The sequence below is a fragment of the Rutilus rutilus genome (assembly GCF_951802725.1).
Source record: "Rutilus rutilus genome assembly, chromosome: 9".
Taxonomy (NCBI): Eukaryota; Metazoa; Chordata; class Actinopteri; order Cypriniformes; family Leuciscidae; genus Rutilus; species Rutilus rutilus.
In genome coordinates, this window is record NC_140223.1 from 32,234,638 (window position 1) to 32,251,526 (window position 16,889).

General features: G+C 37.7%; 1 protein-coding gene across 1 annotated transcript in view; it reads left to right on the plus strand.

Moving 5' to 3' along the window:
* The first annotated feature begins 589 nt into the window (after positions 1–589).
* The window catches only part of cog6 (component of oligomeric golgi complex 6), a 53,467-nt gene continuing 37,167 nt past the window's right edge, over positions 590–16,889 (plus strand). Inside the window, exons 1-4 of the mRNA XM_084419238.1 lie at positions 590–1,070; positions 1,876–2,019; positions 4,103–4,174; positions 4,838–4,896. Of these exons, the coding sequence (XP_084275364.1) occupies positions 915–1,070; positions 1,876–2,019; positions 4,103–4,174; positions 4,838–4,896 (431 nt within the window). The 5' untranslated portion in view covers positions 590–914. The remainder of the gene's footprint in view (positions 1,071–1,875; positions 2,020–4,102; positions 4,175–4,837; positions 4,897–16,889) is intronic.

Sequence of the window (16,889 nt, forward strand, 5' to 3'; positions counted from 1 at the left end):
CACACAAACCCGGTTATACACTCTGTGGAGAAACTCATAGCTCCGCACTCGAAACTTCCTGATGCAAAACACCTACTTATTTCCTTTGGGAGGAGTTGTCTACAGGTGGTGCTAAAGCTCTGTTTGTTTAAGCTGTCAGTCAGAAAACTCACCAATCACTGTATATTATAATGGGCATGATGACAGTCTTTTTTAACAAGTAGTTGTCTATATACTACAGAAAAATATATTTAAAATCGAATAATTACAATAGGCTATTATTATTATTATTATTATTATAGGCCTATATCATTATAAAAATGTAAAAATATATTTTAAAATATATTTTAGACTTTTTTTCAAATATTTATTTTATAAATACATTATGTTAAAATATATTAAAATATTTCAAACATTATTGACCTTATTTATTAAGTTCTCCATGAAATCAAAAACACAGACTTATCCGTGCACATCATTATTTTTGTTCAGCCTATTTTTTAATTCATTTTAATCATTTGCCCAATCAAAATAACTCTCCCTCCCTCTTGCAGCGAAATGTCTTCTCTGATGACGTGTTTACTGACACGAGGGCGGGGCAAAACATGTCACTCACATGATGATCCAATCAGTTCCCGAAGGACAAAATCAAGTCGACCCGACATTTTTCTCTTGTTCAATAAGCCGTTTTACTCCGATACATCACATCATGGAAGAAACGCTTTTATCGCTTTTAACTTCCGTTTCTGCCGACTTTAAACATTTCCCTTCAATGACAACCTCAAAAGTTGACGAGACTCTCATTTCTGGAGAAATTATTGTTCAGCACAAATGTCAAAAAGCACGACTTGGGACGCGGAACTAAAGCATTCAGGGCTTGTTGCAGTGGGACGTTTTTCTGGTTACTCAAAACAGCTTCCTGGAGGTTGACGTGGATGTTGATGATGGCAGAGACTAAAGCAGAGCTGTCAACTGATGCTTCAAGCCTTCACATCTCTAACAGCAGCGGGAATGTGTCCTCCTCGCAGACCAACAACCCTCTGTCCAGGAAACTCAACAAGATCCTGGAGACCAGGCTGGATAATGACAAGGTCTGTGAGTGACGGTCAGCTCGCATTAGCTAACTTATTAGCCTCGCAGTGCACCTGTCACTACTCTTTACAAGAATTATTAATAATACAAATTCTATGTCATATTAATGTTATATTAAATAACATTCTCTTTTTACTAAAAATAAATAGCTATGATGCATTCTTGGTAAAACAGAGATAATAAAGCTGAACAAAGATGGCACCAAAAGTACCAACATTTCAGTAAGGTGGTGTACTCTATATGAAATACTTTACCACACGTTATAACATGGTAAATCTATGGTACTTGAAAGTAAAATATACTGACATTTATGTACTATGGTATTTAAAAATGTAATAAAATGTATTAAATAAATTAATACTTGTATTAAGCAAGGGCACATTAAATTGATCTAAAGTGACAGCAAACATTACTACATTGTTGTTACAAACTTTCTATTAATCAATGAATTACAATATACTGAAATAGAAAACACAATATTCCTGATTTTACTGTATGTTAATTGAAGAAATGCAGCCTTGGGGAGCATAAGAGACTTCTTTCAAAAACATTAAAACAATCTTGCCCAATCCAAACTTTGAAACTAGTTCATATCAAAAAAGACCATTGCATTTCCATACCATCACTACTGTACTGTACTGTACTGCCACAGTATATTTGAAGAAAGTTTGCAGTACAGATTAGACATATTGCTTTGACACTTCGTAAATCATCTGATGTCTCTAGCCATGATCTTCATGTCGTATGGAGTTGTAGGCAGGATGCAGTTGAGCAATGAATTTTCTGTATTTTCTCTATTTCTAGGAGATGCTGGAAGCGTTGAAATCTCTCTCCGTGTTTTTCACTGAGAACAGTCTGAGAACCAGGAGGAACCTGCGGGGAGACATCGAGAGACGCAGCCTGTCCATCAATGAAGAGTTTGTACGGATATTTAAAGAAGTGACGGAGGTAAATTCACAGGCAGAGCAGAGTAGAGCATAAGCAGTTGGAAACTCATTATATGTTTATAGGTGCAGAAATATATATACACCATATATATATATATATTTATATTTTAAGTTGACAGCCATTTCTTTGAGGCAGCTCAGACTAAAACAATCCAAAACTATGACATTAGATAAGCTGCCTGTGGTGCTTTTTAATGATCTGTCATCTTACAGTGTACATTATATTTTAAAGGGGTCATGACATGGATTTTTTTTAAATGATTTTAATACGTTCCTTGAGGTTTACTTATAATGTTTTAAAGTTTTTTGCACAAAAAACAAATAGATATTTAAAAATATATATATATTATTTTCAACCCTCAACCATCTCTGTCTGAAATTATCAATTTTTAAGACGCGGCTCCTTTAAGGCTCGTCAGTAAACGGCCGCTGTTATGATTGGCTAACTTCAATGCATGGGAAATTGTATCAACGCCAACTCGCTATTGGACGCGAGTAAGTGTTTTTAAGAATCATTTACTTACGGTTTGTGATGCAGCTGTTGTCAGATCCAATGAAATCGACTGCTTCAATCATCTGTCAACAAAAGTTTATTTGTGAACTCTCCGTTACACTGTGCCTCGTTTACAAAACAGTCTGCAGTCAAATTCTCTGAACAAACATATAATCCTCAGCCGCAGAAACTGAACACGCATCTCTTCTGCATACTGTGTCCAGTGATTATAATTGGTTCTATTCGCCTTTGATGCAACGCGGCACTCGCATCCGGTGTAGGCAAACGTCAGCTCTATGATGCGATGATTTAATTATTCGTCAGTGTTGCTCGGGATGCAGGAATATGCCCATATTTGCCCGTGTGACGTCACAGATCCTGCAATATCAAAACAAGCTTTTCGAGTTTGATTAAATAAATGCTTTGTTTATAATGACGAGGATGTTTTAAGCTATGAAGCTTGCAGGATGTTTTAATGGTACAAAGACCTCTTATATGTCAAAAGATCAAGGAAAATGTGATTTTAAATTAAATTACAATGTTTATTTATGCGTTTTACTTAAAGGTGAACTAAGTAACTTTTTTTACCTTAACTGAACAGCTTCGGAGTCATTGGAATGGTTATATTACTTATTTCGGGTTGAATGGTGGTCGTTTCGCACCCCCCTGGTGCCCGTGAGCGGAAAATCCGCACTTGCAACTTTGGGGCGGCGGGCCAGCGGCCGCCGCGTCAGGAAGTCTCGTGTGATATCAGGTCTCGCGATGTAAACAATTGCTTTACGGCCAAAAGAAATCTGCTAAAATGCTGTCATTATTGCGCTCCCTCACGCTGTTCGACCCCGAATGAAGAAGACGTTTTAAAGAATGTCCCATCTGCTTTGATGTCGTTGATCTACTAGCCTCTGGTGTCTGAGAATAGCCAACGAGTTTTTACAACAGTGTTGTCAAATATCTATCCCGAAGCTGTGGGGGGAGCTCTAGAGAGAAACCTGCGAGCAAAAAGCGAGAATACAGCGAAGAAATCCCGAAGTTACTGAATGCAGCTTTAAAGATTTCTAAAAAAAAAAAATTCTAGAATTTAAGACTTTTACACTGTAAAAAAACTAAAAACAAAAACTATTTCAAATAAATTCTGTTCTGTTGAACACTCTATTCATCAAAGAATCCTGGGGGAAAAATCCATGGTTTCCACAAAAATATGAAGCAACTGTTTCAACATTGATAATAATATGAAATGTTTCTTGAGCATCAACTTATCATATTAGAATGATTCATGAAGGATTATGTGACACTGAAGACTGGAGGATTTAAAAATGTTGCTTTGGGATACTACATTTGTACATTTAGAAAAAAAGATTTTACAATATATTAAAATAGAAAAGTTACTTTAAATTGAAATAATATTTCACAATATTACTGTTTTCAAAGGTTGCTGTTCTTCCTCTTATACATTTTTATTGATAAAAGCTTCTGATTAAATGTAAATGTGATTTACACAATAAACTTTGCTTCATGTGCGCATAAGCTCCTTACCTTCTGCTGCTGTGTTGGACTCCACTTCAGAGATCTTAAGTGTGTCTTTCTGCTTCAGGAACTAGAGAGCGTTCATGAAGATGTTCAGGCCATGAGCTCCTGCTGTGAAGAAATGACCAACAGGTTAAAGGTAATCATGCATGTTTGCTTTCAGATAGTTACAATCATCATCTGACTTTTGGTGCTTTATATCAATATCTATTAGCTTTTGAGGTCATCTATATACCAGTGTACTCCAGAACGTTCGCACAATAAAAGTTTAAAGTCCCCCTGTAGTCAATTTTATCGCTTAAAACTCATCTTTGATGACCAAAATTACATATAACGTTTTTTCCTTGAAAAAAAAAATGTCTTCATGCCTTAAAATATCTTATATCTAAATCTACACCCTTGCCTCATTTAGTATATTCGGTTCTATGAATATGTTAATTAGCCCCGCCTCCACTCACTCACAGCAGCTCAGAGATCCACTCGTTGACGATCACTCGTTGATCTGATTGGTTACAAGGTAGTTTGTGACGTCAGATTTAAAACCGTGTTTTTGAGACTGTCTTTGGTTCACTGCAGTTTTTAAGGAGAATATACTCAGCAATGGTGTCGACTTATGAATTTGCACATGGTGTGTCTCAAAGCATATTAAAAACACCACATAGACGTATAAACAACACAAATTTTTTGATTTTCAACACAGGGACTTTAAAAGCAATTTCAAGAAGATATTAGAATCTGCAAAGTTGAAGGACCAACACGCTTTTTTCCCATAACCCAGCTCTCATGTTCTGTTTGTCAACAGGCAGCCAAAGAACAAACCCAGGACTTGATTGTGAAAACCAACAAACTTCAAGGAGAGAAGTGAGTCTGATATAATGCTCTGCAGTGTTTGACTGATATGAGGTTTTCAATAGCTGGAGAGCTGGCTTTCCGGAGGCATATATTGAAGCAAAAGCAAAAGAAAAAGAGTGGCGATACAATAAAACATCCCAGTGGCACTAAATATCATATGGAGCCTGTGGTGTAACAACATATTGTGTCACAATATATCGCAATACAAAAATGCAACATGGATCGTGACAAAATGTATTGTGTATAGTTCACACAAAATTAAAATTTAGACAGATTTCCTTTAGCATCAAATATGGTAAAGGACAGACGTTTAAGCGTCCATGTTTATTAATTATTATAAAAAAAACAAATGCATTATATAATATCATATAGTATATACAACTTTTTAAAGCGAGGTCCTGACTCTTTGTGGTCATTAAAAATCCCAGGATGTCCTTCGAAAAAGATTAGGGATGTGACCCCGGCATCCTGGTCAGATTTGCCCATTGGCCTCCGTCCATCATGGCCTCCTAATCATCCCCATACACTGATTGGATTCATCACTGTCTCTTCTCCACCAATAAGCTGGTATAGTGGGTCGTTCTGGCGCACTATGGCTGCCGGCGGATCATCCAGGTGGATGCTGCACATCGGTGGTGGTTGAGGAGATTCCCTCCTCCTATTTAAAGCGCTTTGAGTGCAGAGAAAAGCACTATATAAATGTAACGAATTAATGTTTCCAAGCTTTCCTTTAGTAATTCCATGTCTAAGAAAAGGATTCATAAAACTCAAAGTGGTAAAGTTATTGTCCCTCAGACTTCGAACATGGTAAAACTGATTTTCACTTTTAAGTATGCCTGGTGTTTAGGGAAATGTCATGTATTAAAATAAATATAATTTGCATATAGGGTTTAGCGACATACTGGGTCGACCCGATTAACCAGTAGAAATTCGTCGGTTGTCTGTTTCTCAGCGCTGTCAGAGAGACGCGCTCAAATGAAGCCGCTGCTTATAAAGCACTTGAGAATTGAACTAAATGCTTTTTGTCGACTAATTGGGCTTGAACAGTTAAATACGCATACTTGTATGTCAAAGTGACCATGTCTTTGCAAGTAAACGCAGTCATTTATGTCTTAACTAGTGAACGTAAACAGTTGAGAGATAAAACGCATGAGTACGTTGTATCCGTGCAGTCAGTAGAAGACAGTTTCTACTGTTGCTGTTTTTTCAGTGTTTCTATACACTGACGTTTGCTCCTAAATGTTCTGTATTTAATTTGACTCTTGTATTTGTAGTTGATGAATATCCAGCACTGCTACCAGAACGCCACAGTGTTCTATTTCTGGTAAACATCAGAAAGTTGGACTATTCTTAGCAGCACAGCAGCCTTTCAGAGCAGAAGACGACAAGACTGCGGTGTTACACCAGTCTCATTTCCATTTATACATCAGAGAAATCTGAAAGAGTGTGCACATGTTCACCGCTGAGCACTGTGATGTCCATCTTTTGATGAGGTCAATGAATCATTCATCGTCTTCTGCTGGAAAGTTTAATCCCTGCTATAGTGCAGTTTTGCAATTCCAATTAATATTCCCTTTATCTGTTTTGCTGCTTGCTTTGAATGCAACTGATTACACGCTAGCTAGCCGCTGATAACAAGACAATGCGATACTCTAAAGTTAATAATGAGACGGAGAGAAGAGGATTCTGGTATATGCGACTGTGTTCCTTGTTGACTTGATTGGTCGAACCAAATCCTATCAGGGAATTTGGCTCTTAGTCTGAGACTCAAGGTGAAGGCACAGAATGATAAATCGAGGCTCTAGATTCAGCGTATCTTGTACTACCTGCGACCCACAGATCAGGTTTATGGCCCTCACTGGTGAAATGTGCTTGTTTATGGCCATTGAGAGACTGCCAGTGAAAGTCATTTGAGTGGAATTGATTGAAGAGAGGGCTGACGGTGCATTGACTCTGCTGGGCTTTCGGTGTGCCATGTGGTGGACCAATGAGATGCGGAGAGAGAGAAACAAATAGCAGTGAGGTACTTTGCTGTCGGCTTTCCATGGGCAGCATGTACATGTCCACTGGTGCAGAGCTGAGTGTGTGTTTTCTGTTCAATCTCTATTGGAGCTGAGCGGAAGGCTTATGCAGGGGATTGTGGGATTGACAGTGGAGTGTTTAGAAATGTCAACTACTTTCTGTTGTGACATTTGCTATGAGGCATTGATTTGAGTTACACTTTATTTTAAGGTGTCATTGTTACAGTGTAATTATATATTTAAGTATTGAGTAATGTTAATTAACTACATGTACTTACTGTAGGGTTGGGGTAGGATTAGGATTTGGTTGAGGGTTAGTTGCATGTAATTATGCATAATTTACTGGTATTACTATGGTAAGTACATGTAACATATGTAACAAGGACTCTGTAAAATAAAGTGTTACCGTGATTTGTAATATGTTTGTTTGCTAATAGTGCTGCAAATTCTGGAGGATTTAGTCCTAAGCACATTTTTACATATTGCTACATATTTAAAATACTCTACAAGCAACTCACAACTGATTCCAGTTTAGTCTGGCATTAACACACACACACACACGTTTGTGATCTAAGATTTTTTGTTTTTGAAAGACAATTGCATTTATTTGATCAAAAATACAGTAAAATCATTGTGAAATATTATAGAAATTTAAAAGAACTGGTTTCTATGTGAATATATCTTAAAATATAATTTATTCCTGTGATGACAAAGCAAAATTTTCAGCATCATTACTCCAGTCTTCAGCGTCACATGATCCTTCAGAAATCAGCCTAATATGATGATTTGATGATTTTTTTATTTGATAAGTAGAAAGTTTAAAAGAAAAGCATTTACAGAATGATTTCTCTATATATTTATTTTGAGAATTTATAGAACAGAAATCATTTCTTTACTGTCCCTTTTAGTACATTTATTGTGTCCTTGCTATTTAAAAGTAGTAACTTCTTTAACTTTAAATAAAATCGTACAGGCTCAAACTTTTGAACGTTTTGAACGTGTATATAAAATATTAATATAGCACGGAATGAAATATAAGTATATTTATAGTTGACAAGTTTATTCATCTCTCCATTTTTTTTTTTTTTTTTTTTTGAGTTTACCACAATCCGCATTGTGGATTGAATTCTGTGTGAGGGGAAAAGTGTGATGCTGTCTGGTGTTGGAAGTCAACATAACTTCTGGAACAAACTTCACGCCAGGCACGGGCTTATGATGTCTCAGTAGGTTGGGAACTCATTAGGCTTTGGAAAAGAGGCGCAGACTTCAATGAGGATGGGGAACATTGTGAAGACGGAATAAGATCTTTTGATTAAGACATGAACTGACTGAGAGATGGAAGTTCAGAGGTTTGTGTGATTAAACGAGTCTGAGATTGGAAGAGGAAATAATCCTGTTGTTTTAGAAGCGAGAGTCCACCGTATCTCTGACCTTGTGGAACGGCCCTTGATTTTGGCACCAAAGGAGATGCTGACAGCTGTGATGGACAGCTGGCGTCTCCACGCTCTGCTGCCATCAACCCTGTACTCGTCCGGCAGGAGAGTTTGTCTAAATCCACAGAGTGTCACACAAAGACAGACAAGTGAGAGAGAAGAGATGGAGAAAGAGGCATTGATGAAACTATGATGAGGTTATTTTTCTGGAATCTATTGTAATAAAATGCTGTCAGGAAATATTTGTCCAGGCCAATAAAAATGCTTAGTGTTCGTTCCATGCAATTTCGTGAGATTTCAAATTCATTCAGTTTAAAGGGGACGTGTCACTTAAAACAAGATACCCTTTCCTCTTTTTTTGTTTGGTATACTGAGCGGTATTTCTTACATAGGTACGCTATGGACAAAATACAATGGACCTTTTTGCTCACGAAATTTCACCGAAAATTTGTTAATGTTAAGGGTCAGTTAGAAAATGGTCATGAAAACTAAATTATGACTACCATTAAGTTGACTTTAGGGGACAAAAATAAAATGCAGAACTGTAGAATGTGTCCACTTTACACCTATTTAATATACGTTTTGCTGCATCGTCCCATATGGAGTCACATTGGGTGTTCTATACAGTGTCCTTCCACATTGTGTTGTCCTGGTGTTCTGTTGAGACAATGCCTGTCTCAGTGACATTTTCATAAGCCAGATGGGATTGTGTCTGCTTGTCCAGCTGCTTTTTAACCTTGCCTGATCGTGTCTGTCCCCAGAGGGACAGCTGTGCAACGGACAGGTCAGGACATGGCTTGTCATGCTTCCAAAGAGGACAGAAAGCAGGATCTCAAATATTAATACTCAGCTGCTGGTGTTCAGCTTTCTCAGTCTGGAGTTCATCTTGCCGGATGACCTTTCTGTCACTGGTATTGAGTGAGATTTTTTTTGGGGGCAGAAATACCTGCAACAGTAGTTGTATCTGTCTATACAAAATGCATTCATTTATTCATTTTCATAGCTTCATTTAACTGAAATGTTTGATTGATGTAGAGGCTCAAGTTTTTGAGAGGCTTGATCAATTACTGAAGTTTTTATTCTTAATTCCGGAACGCTTTCTGCATATAAACTATAGCGTGATTCCGGACGAGCCCCCAATTTTTCACTTCTTAAACCTCTAGAGACTCTCTGTGGTGTAACATGATGTTTTTTCTCCCTCTGTATCAAAGATGTTGAAAGCACTTTGTTGTCAGTGGAAAACTCTGAGCACTGTTTCATTTGAAACTGAGAATAAATGCAAATGCCACTTTGCGACAGCACCAAAAGCGTCAACATGAAAGACCCAAGGACAGTCAAACAGACCACGACCTGGCAGCATTGTTTTTCCACAACCTTCATTATATCAACTCAACTCCCTCTCATTATATCTTACTCGTAGCAGTGAAGCTTTAGTTGGTGCTGAGAGACCTTTTCATTAAGAGGCAAGAAGTGAGTGTCATTCTGAAGGCTGTAGCCCGTCACCTGTCTGAAGTATGATGTGAGGTGATGCCTCTTGCATCCAACACTCATTACAGAAGATCAGCCACAGATAGTTTAGTATGTTATGACATCTCTGTGAAATAATGCCGTAAACCTGTGTTTCTCAACTGGTTTTGCTTCAGGACCCTAATTTTACACTTAGACGTCGTGTCAACCCAACACAATTTTTACAAAAGTAAAAATATTTGCAAAAATAGCCACAAATGTCCTTAAAGTCAAACAGAAATATTCTTCGATGTTGCTATTATTTCTTTTGTTGTATTAACTTTTTGATGTTTGCTACATTTAATGATAATTTGGTGGTTTCTCTTGGCAGCTAATAATTCATGGCACACGATACATGACCCTCCCAATCCCAAACTAATTTTTATCCCTCGGAATGCAATTATTATAAACATTTTTTGCAGAGAACTGATGATTGTCCAAACAGTGTAATTTTGAGATGTGCTCAGCACCTTTTCTGATGGATTGTCAATAGATAGGAAAGGGTAACTGACATACTGTAACATTCAGATCATTTTTGATTTGTCTAAACCATGTTATTATTGTTCTGGTTTCTTAAGGGTCCTTCGATGAACTGTAGTTTCAAGTTTGATGGCTCTTTCTCTGGTAGTGATATTGCTGTAAGTGGAGGCTTGCTGTGAAAATCCTGATATCCAGAAGGGTCCGTTATCTTATTGTGCTAATTAAGCTGGGACCTTATTACCCACCCACACAAATGTTCTCTGTCTTTCATACACCCCCATGCACATAGCAAGTTAAAGAAAGTCAATAAGTAGGCAAGCCTGCTGCTTTTGTGTTCTGGACTTCTGTTTTTGTGGGTTGAGGCATTAATGTCTTCACCACTCATTTCTGTAATATGTTGCGCTTGATAATCAGTATATTTGTTTGGAGGAGGTGTTAGTCAGAGGAACATTATATTGAAACTTATGTTTAAGTTATATTTAAGCGTCACACCGCTACGCTTCACTCGCATTTTCTGGTGTGTAGCCTATACATGCATCTGTGCGTGCATGTGGGGGAGGGGTGCGATTTTCGAATAATACCCAGCGGTCTTCGAATATTATTTTTGCTTAAAAAAAAAAAAAGAAAAAAGTATGTATGTATGTATAAGTTGTGTGTTTAAAAAAGTGAGTAAAGCTCAGAATCCTTATAATAATTTTTATTTCAATACACGCAAATGCATTGCACATTCTATTCGAAATCAAAACATGCAGAAAATGGTATCAAATTTGTTATTACTTTATAGAAAGTGAAGAAAAGAGAATATTAGGCTGTTAAAAAAATAGCAGTGTCTGCATTTTTCTTTACAAAGTCAAACATTCACTGTATAAACTGAACAATGCTTGAAGATTTAGCTTTCTTGTGAATCACTGAACTAATATTTAGTTGTATAACCACGGTTCCTGAGAACTGCTTCACATCTGTGTTGCATGGATTCGACCAGCTTCTGGCACTTGTGAACAGGTTCCTGCCCAGGACAATTGCACTACATACCACAATTCCTCTGCATTTCTTGTTTTTTTTTGCCTCAAAAACAGCGTTTTTGATGTCACCCCACAAGTTTTCTATTGGATTAAGGTCCGGGGATTGGGCTGGCCACTCCATAATGTTAATCTTGTTGGTCTGGAACCAAGATGCTGCTCGCTTACTGGCGTGTTTGGGGTCGTTGTCTTGTTGAAACACCCATTTCAAGGGCATTTCCTCTTTGGCACATGACCACTTTAAGTATTTTGATGTACTCAAACTGATCCATGATTAGGGATGCACCGATGTGAAAATTGTGGCCGATACCGATAACCGATATTAATATTGCTGTTATGGCCGATACCGATATTTACCGATGTCGATATCTCTGTATAGAAAACAAATTTTAATGATTATCAAATAAAGAGCTATTTTCCAAAACACTTTTTTCTTTTTTTTTTTTACTTTAGAAATGACTGATATTGGGCACCTTTACCTGTATGCATTGCAAAATATGTCACACATACGACACACATGCATTATATTGCATTGCATATAATGTGTGCTGGTCAACTTGTCTAAAATTAAGAAACCCTTAGAAAACAGAAAAAAAAAAAAAACAGGAACATTGTGTACAATTAAGATAGGCTACTTAATTTATTATTCCAATATCCAAATATGATATAATACCACAGGGAAAAGGACTTCTATTTGTGACGTGCTGTCTTTGCCTTTGAACATTGCACATTTTAAACAGGGCACGCATTAGCTGAATAAATGTTAACAGTTGACAATGAATAGACAGGAGTCCAATAATAGCATAACGAATCACTTATTCTAAAAATAATAACAAGTAGGCTAGACGAATCCGACATATGGGCTGTGTTAACAGTAAAACGTCCGTCATTTAACGAATTTTAAAAACACGAATGGATAATACAAAATGCTTTCTGACATTTTGATAGAAAAAAACAAACAAGCAAGAACAAAATTTAAACTTAGCCCGTCAATTTTTCATTTTAATTATCTTCTCTCACTGTGTGCGCGTGTCCGTGTTTGTGAGGGAGAGCTCGCGCAGCACTGATACAACGGTAGCCTACTTTTTAATCCATAAGTAACGAACGCGCTAGTTTTCATACAAAATAAATATGTAACATAATTAGGTAGGCTACTTTAGTTATTATTAACACAATAACGTAACACATGAAGGCTACGTTTCTCAACACTGAGAATGAATAAATAAACGCCTGTTTCTCCACTCGCGCTTATCAGTAATCCACAAATCACACGTGCCCTCACTTTTGAGAAAAATCTAATTCGAACCGGTATCAAATATCATGCAATATATTCAAATATCTACGAGTCAAAAAACGATCAATCAAAAATGTGTCATGAAGAGGGAAAAAACATAACTGCTTTAACAATGTTACTGACGGGACAGTTCTCTGTTATGCACGTCTGAACGCGGCACTAAAGACCGCTTTAAAACTTTCACAGAGACCTCAAACAGAAAGCACAAAGCCTGTCTTTAAATTTAATTTCGTTTTGTATTAATTGTATCTTAATTTTGATCAATGTTTCATCAAAAATAAATAAGAAGTAAATATTAGAAAATATTTAATCAGGACATGGAGGCAACGGCGCGTGAACTGAAGCGCGTCTCAAATGAACCGAAACCTACCTGCCTCACAAACCTAAGACATATATAGAAAGCTTGAAACATCTATTTTTAAACAGAACAATTCAAAACGAAAGAAAATAGACTGTTCTCTGCTTATGTCATCTGTATGAAATGTGTATTTCTCTCAGGCGTGTTCACTACTGCTAAGATCGCGAGTTGTCAACTTCATCTTCAACTTCACGTCAAATATCGGCCTGTTCACATCGGCCCTATTTTGACATCGGAACGATACCGATGTGTAAAAAAAATGACCATATCGGCCGATATTATATCGGCGGCCGATATATCGTGCACCCCTATCCATGATCCATGGTATGCGATAAATAGGTCCAACACCGTAGTATGAGAAACATCCCCATATCATGATGCTTGTGCCAATATGCTTCACAGTCTTCACAGTGTACTGTGGCTTGAATTCAGTGTTTGGGGGTCGTCTGACAAACCGTCTGCGGCCCCTGGACCCAAAAAGAACAATATTGCTTTCATCAGTCCACAAAATATTGGGCCATTTCTCTTTAGGCCAGTCAGTGTGTTCTTTGGCAAATCGTACCCTCTTCAGCACGTTGTTTTTTCAACAATGGGACTTTGCGGGGGCTTCTTGCCGATAGCTTGGCTTCACATAGGCGTCTTCTAATTGTGCCAGTACTCACAGGTAACTTTAGATCTTCTTTGATCAGCCTGGAGCGGATCATTGGCCGAGTCTTTGCCATTTTGACTATTCTTCGATCCATTCGAATGGTAGTTTTTTTCATTTTCTTCCACGTCTTTCTGGTTTTGGTTGCCATTTTAAAGCATTTGATATCATTTTAGCTGAGCAGCCTATCATTTTCTGCACTTCTTTATATGTTTTCCCCTCTCCAATCAACTTTTTAATTGAAAGTGCGCTGAACAATGTCTGGAACGGCCCATTTTACCCCGATTTTCAGAGAGAAATGCACTATAACCACAATGTACAGTACAGTACTGCCTTCGTCCTTAAATAAGGGCCACTTGTTTGACAGTTGAATAACACGGAATGAATAACCTCACTAATTGAACTCCACACTGCTATTATTTTGAACACGCGCCTTTCAATTAATGATTCAATTACACTAAATCAGCAGCATGCATGTCACGTCTGTTGTTTTACTATTACTCTACTAGGCCTACACCTACTAGCAAATGATTTGCCATGTAGAAATATAAGTTCGACCAAAAACAGTGATTGATCTGGTTAGTGATGTTGGACTGCTATTCTTTTGAACACAACTGTATTAATGTAGTGCTGTAGAGAATAGTCATGGTCATGACTGCAAGTCTTGAAACAATTGTGCGGTTATGAGCACTGAGCTTTACAGACTGCGCTTAGGTATTCCATGTGACTTTGTGCTTTTTATATTTATATTTTTAGACTCGAAGTGAAAATTGTGTCATGGTCTCACACTTTTTTTCAGCGCACTTTCTTTCCTCTTCTTCTCTGACGTCTTATAGTTCTGGAGTGATCTTGTGGAACCGGCAAGTTCTCATGAGGAGATCCAGAGGATGATTGACGAAACACACTCCATCACAGTGTGGTGTCTGATGTGAAGTCACCCATGCTCATCTGAGCATAAATGCACAAAACTTACCGTCTGTGGATCTGTTAGTACAATTTTTACTGTTACACTCCAGTGAACGTAGTGTGATTTTGTAGTCTTAAAGGATTAGTTCCCCCAGAAATGAAAATTGTCTTTGTTTACTCCACACCATATGACCTTTTTTCTGGCAAGAAACACAAAAAGAGAAGTCATAGTTTTTAATGCAGGAATAAAAGTTTAGTGCTATAAAAACACCAAAGTTAAGGGTGCTCCAATCAGGACTTTTGGGGTTGATCACCGATTATCGGTCACTGGAAGCAGCATTGGTCGATGCGATCACCGTTACCGATCACCAGTGTAAATTATACTATTCTTAACGACAACAATGCATTTTAAGTATAAAACAATAAGTGATGAGAAAGTCATGAATTGACATCTTTTTATTTATTGGAAAGCAACGTGTCCAACATATTCCATTCCTTCTTTTAGTATTGATTAGGAACAGCTTAGAGCTTGACAACCGAAATAAAAATAAAGCTTAATAAAAAGATTAAAGCGGTGAACTGTTCCATTAAGCCAGATGCCTGAAATTCCAGTTTTCTTTCCAGCAAGCTTGCCTCTGTCTTTGAGTTGTAATTTACATCTTCTCTGACATTTACGATGTCACACACACACACACACACACACACGCACACACACACGCGCACACACACGCGCACACACACGCACACCCACACCCACACCCACCCTGAAGAGGTAAGCCTTGGGTGGCGGGGAATTACTGCCATTTAATACATCTTTGACATGTTCTCATTGTTCAAATTTTCCAGGTCGGATATCTTTCCCCTGGCCTAAAGCAAATGCCAAATACTTCTTTGAAACCTGGAAACATGGAATATGATCCCAAAGCAAGTCCACACGACTAGACACATCCCCTGAATGCTTACATGCTTCCTTTGGCATGTTAAACACTGTTACAAGCACATAGCCATGGGGAGAGTTAAGGTAACATTATGTACTAAACTTAAAATCATAGTATCGTGCTACAGTGCAGTTCACAACATACTGTACAACGTTCACATCACGTTTACCAATGTAGCGGTAGGGTTACGCTCATGTGACATTACAGTTCTTGGCCATAATGAAATTGTATTATTTGCATGCCTTTTAAAGCCTTGCCAGATAAACATTTTATTTGCATGTTGGCACACACTTTCTGCGAGTACTGAACTATGTTCTCTTTCACGTCTTATTGCGCTTAAACCGTCAAATACACACAAGGTTTACATAAACACAGTCATTTGCATCTTAAATGCAGGTAAACCGTTCGGATGCGTGTCAGTATATTATGATACACGTGTATATCAGATCCGTGCATGCGATTTTTAAAGTGACAGCAGCCTAATAAACCAACTGCAGTCTGTCAAAAATGTTAATCAAACAACAAAATACAAAAAGAAAATCACTCACTGATCTTGACTAAATAGCTTAAGTAGCTTTAATAAAATCAGTGTACATTCGCTCTTTAAAAAAAGGGTTGTTTCAACCCATTTTTGGGTCAAATATGGACAAATCCAACCGTCCATATTTGACCCAAACATGGGTTGAAACAACCCAGTGTTTAATTCATAGTCTATGTTAGCCTGGGTTTCCCCATGCTGCCTTGCGCGCCGCGCGATTTTATTCACGCTGCTAGGCAGCCTGGACACCATGGACCAGATTTTCCCCTCAAAAAGGGGACCAATCACAGAACGGGGAGGGAGCAGCAAGACGATGACGACGTCTATGCGACACACCGAAACAGTTTGTTTATATCTATGGATCCAACATGGCATTAGACATGAAGTTACCTTTCGATGCAGCCTTAGATAGTGTTCTAAGTAGTTTAGAACGCAAGTTTGTTTCGTCTTCTTCCTCGTCGAATTTCTGTCGCTCTACATACGTCATCTGGTATAATTGATACGATTGGCTATGAGCTACGTACAGGCGCATTTGATAGACATTCGTAGAGCCCAATAAACGGCTCTGGGCATTCGTAAACCACGCCTCAAATACGAGAAAATGAACATGTGGTTCCCAGACCACGTCTCAATGAGACGAGGTCTGACGTTAGCCAGGCTAAGTCTATGTAGTGTTTCATTTTAACGTTTGTTAATTCAATGTCTGATTTGAATGCCACTGTTAATATACACCTACTATAGCTGAAAAAAAGTAAAGCACTGTTTATTTCATTTGTATCTTTTATTGCATTTGTCTTTTTATTTGTAATTTGCATCCTTGTTCATATTTTTAATAAGAAAGATAAAAAAGAAAAGACTATGGT